Source organism: Hylobates moloch, unplaced genomic scaffold, assembly GCF_009828535.3.
Source record: "Hylobates moloch isolate HMO894 unplaced genomic scaffold, HMol_V3 SCAFFOLD_2675, whole genome shotgun sequence".
NCBI classification, from domain to species: Eukaryota; Metazoa; Chordata; class Mammalia; order Primates; family Hylobatidae; genus Hylobates; species Hylobates moloch.
In genome coordinates this window covers 3808-7810 of record NW_026654950.1, presented here as the reverse complement: position 1 = coordinate 7810, position 4003 = coordinate 3808, and the positions used below count along the sequence as shown (strand labels likewise).

The following is a 4003-nucleotide window of genomic DNA, read 5'->3' as shown; positions in this document are numbered from 1 at the left end:
CATCAGAGTGAACAGGCAACCTACAGAATGGGAGAAAATTTTTGCAACCTACTCATCTGACAAAGGGCTAATATCCAGAATCTACAATGAACTCAAACAAATTTACAAGAAAAAAACAAACAACCCCATCAAAAAGTGGGCAGAGGACATGAACAGACACTTCTCAAAAGAAGACATTTATGCAGCCAAAAAACACATGAAGAAATGCTCATCATCACTGGCCATCAGAGAAATGCAAATCAAAACCACAGTGAGATACCATCTCACACCAGTTAGAATGGCCATCATTAAAAAATCAGGAAACAACAGGTGCTGGAGAGGATGTGGAGAAATAGGAACACTTTTACACTGTTGGTGGGACTGTAAACTAGTTCAACCATTGTGGAAGTCAGTGTGGCGATTCCTCAGGGATCTCGAACTAGAAATACCATTTGACCCAGCCATCCCATTACTGGGTATATACCCAAAGGACTATAAATCATGCTGCTATAAAGACACATGCACACGTATGTTTACTGCGGCACTATTCACAATAGCAAAGAGTTGGAACCAACCCAAATGTCCAACAACGATAGACTGGATTAAGAAAATGTGGCACATATACACCATGGAATACTATGCAGCCATAAAAAATGATGAGTTCGTGTCCTTTGTAGGGACATGGATGAAACTGGAAAACATCATTCTCAGTAAACTATCGCAAGGACAAAAAACCAAACACCGCATGTTCTCACTCATAGGTGGGAATTGAACAATGAGAACTCATGGACACAGGAAGGGGAACATCACACTCCGGGGACTGTTGTGGGGTGGGGGGAGGGGGGAGGGACAGCATTAGGAGATACACCTAATGCTAAATGACGAGTTAATGGGTGCAGGAAATCAACATGGCACATGGATACATATGTAACAAACCTGCACATTGTGCACATGTACCCTAAAACCCTAAAGTATAATAAAAAAATAAAAATAAAAAAAAAAAGAGATGACTTTATTTATTCCTATGACCCCTTGAATAATGCTAACGCAGTATATGTAAGGAAGTGTAGGCCCTGACAGGGTAGAATTTCCAAGTTTGTCCTTTGTGAAAATGTCCTTTGTAAGATTTTCACTCTTTGACCTTCATTTCTAAAGGAGAAATTCCCCCCATGATTTAAGTTTCTTGTGCTGGTGAATGGGGCTCCATCTGGAGACAAGTGGAAAAGAGGCGACCTTTCTTTTTGCTGCCCTCCAAATTATAATGAGTGACGCGGTTCTGTGTCTGCATTTCTTGGTTTGATTCCTGACTTTCCAGCATCTTCTGCCAATGATGTGATGTTCTCAAAAAGAATCCAGGTTGCTCTAGCTAGAGCTACACTGGTGAGTAAAAGAAAAACAATTAAAATAATATGGAAAATGCATTCCCCACATGACAGAAGTATTTAGGTTTTCAGAAATAATACATGCTATGTAACCTTTTATTTTCGTCTTTTAGGAACCAAGGAAGAGATCTATATCCAACAGGAATTTTCCAACTCCCAACTTCATAATTCTCACATTGACATTCAAACTTATTAGTCTGGACCTCTGGATTTGAAAAAATTTTTCTTTAATTCTGTACTGTTTATTGTTAAACTGGGTAAGAAATGCTGGTAGTGTGGACTCGATTCCGAAGAATAGCATTAATGCTGGGTGGTGTTTGGATAAACAGTGGGAGAGAAACCATAAGTCCTTTGAGAATGAATGTGCCTGTTTTGCAGTATGAACACAAAAGATAGAGCAGAATAGGAAGGGCCAAAATGGTGTAGTTAGTAGTGCTGAAGGGTTCTCCTAAGTCTGTGATTTTAATCTGGGCTGTCAGTGCAGAGTAGGAAAAAAAGAAGACCACGCTTTAGGGTTAGTAGGTAGTCTATGTTTACAAATGCATGAGGGTACAGACAAGAACTGAACCTGAATCTGAATAGATCACATATAGATTGGGGCATGGAGATTATGACTGGAGTATGTTCCCATATCAGCCAACAGTTTCTCATGATCAGTTACATAGCATTGGAGGTCTCTCTGTGCTGCCTTCTCTCTGATTCTTTCCCTTTCTCTGTACTCTGCAACTCTCCAATCACAATCCCTTTTCACTTTCCATGACTGACCTCACTTAAGTATTTATTGAAAAAGTAAAAGTCACTGGATGGAAATTGCTTCCTCCCCAACACCAAATCTGCTCCTCTCATGCTGTCTGAAGGATGAAGCAAACATGCTCCCACATAAAGCCGTGCTCTACTTCGGCTCTCACACCCTCACAGACACCATTTCTGTCATTTTTATCTTATTTTTCCTTCAATCTCTCCCTATTAGATCATTAGCAATAGTTTACAAACACTCTGTAGTAGCCTTAATAATAAAACAACAGCAACAACAAACTCTGAAACATTAAAGAAAGAACACAAAGGCAGAGAGAGAGAGAGAATCTAAGGTTGGGGTCTTGCAGAAAAGATGATCATGGGTTTAGGAAATCTAGGGACAGAGTAGTTTATCAGTTCTGCATATGAATGTTTAGGTAAGCAAGAAATTTTGTGAATAGAGAAGAGGGTTAAAACACTTAAATATTTGTTATGCATAAGAAGAGGCTTCACTCAATTTATTTATCTTATTCCAAATAAAATACTGAAGGCAATGAGAAACCACAGTGTTGTCCCCGAGTTTGTCCTCCTCGGGCTGTCAGCTGGCCCCCAGACCCAGGCTCTGCTCTTTGTGCTGTTCCTGGTGATTTACCTCCTGACTGTGATGGGAAACCTGCTGCTGCTGGTGGTGATTAATGCTGATTCTTGCCTCCACACACCCATGTACTTCTTCCTGGGACAATTGTCCTTCTTGGATCTCTGCCGTTCCTCTGTCACTGTACCTAAGCTGTTGGAGAACCTCCTGTCTGAGAAGAAAACCGTTTTGGTAGAGGGCTGCATGGCTCAGGTCTTCTTTGTGTTTGCCCCTGGGGGCACTGAATCCTCCCTGCTTGCTGTGATGGCCTATGACCGCTATGTTGCCATCAGCTCTCCTTTGCTCTATGGCCAAGTGATGAACAGACAGCTGTGTGCAGGGCTGGTGGGAGGCTCATGGAGCTTGGCTTTTCTGGATGCCCTCATCAATATCCTTGTAGCTGTCAATTTAGACTTCTGTGAGGCTCAAAATATCCACCACTTCAGCTGTGAGCTGCCCTCTCTCTATCCTTTGTCTTGCTCTGATGTGTCTACAAGTTTTACCACCCTGCTCTGCTCCAGCTTCCTGCTTTTCTTTGGAAATTTTCTCATGATATTCTTGTCTTATATTTGCATTTTGTCCACCATCCTGAGGATCAGCTCCACCACAGGCAGAAGCAAAGCCTTCTCCACCTGCTCCTCCCACCTCACTACAGTGATTTTCTTTTATGGCTCCAGATTACTCTGCTATCTCATGCCAAATTCAGGATCCATTCAAGAGTTGATCTTCTCCTTGCAGTACAGCGTGATCACTCCCATGCTGAATCCCCTCATTTACAGCCTGAAGAACAGGGAGGTGAAGGCAGCTGTGAGAAGAACATTGAGAAAATATTTCTAGTGTTTCAATAGACTTATGAAATCAGAATGATGAGGGAACTGGATAGAACTGCAACAAGCAGTGCATGGACACTAGGATAATTCCTTGATGTCAGGATCTGCAAGGTCCTTTTCTGAAAAATATTTAAGAAACGGTGGAAAATTTACCTTTTCTGAAAAATACTGAAGAAAAGGTGGAAAATTATTTTCTTGGGATGATACCAGTTCAGTCCTAGTCAGAGGAAGATGGATAAGATAAGCCTCTTGCTTAGCAATTTTTTATTACAAAGATATGTATTTCTTATACACAGTATGGTAAACACTGTTATTGTCTGCTCAGCTTATCTCTACCATTCCTCTAATAACTGAACTCCATGGTTCAATATGCTTCCAAGAGACACTGTTAATCATGGAATCCCCAAATCCTCTCCACCCTCACCTCCCCACCCCCGACCCCT

General features: G+C 41.4%; 1 protein-coding gene across 1 annotated transcript; it reads left to right on the top strand.

Annotated features, from left to right (window-relative positions):
* The first annotated feature begins 2649 nt into the window (after positions 1–2649).
* On the top strand, positions 2650–3567 carry LOC116465025 (olfactory receptor 8S1-like). Its single transcript, XM_032148243.2, has one exon. It carries the CDS (start codon positions 2650–2652, stop codon positions 3565–3567), a length of 918 nt encoding a protein of 305 aa, XP_032004134.1.
* The last annotated feature ends 436 nt before the right edge of the window (positions 3568–4003 follow it).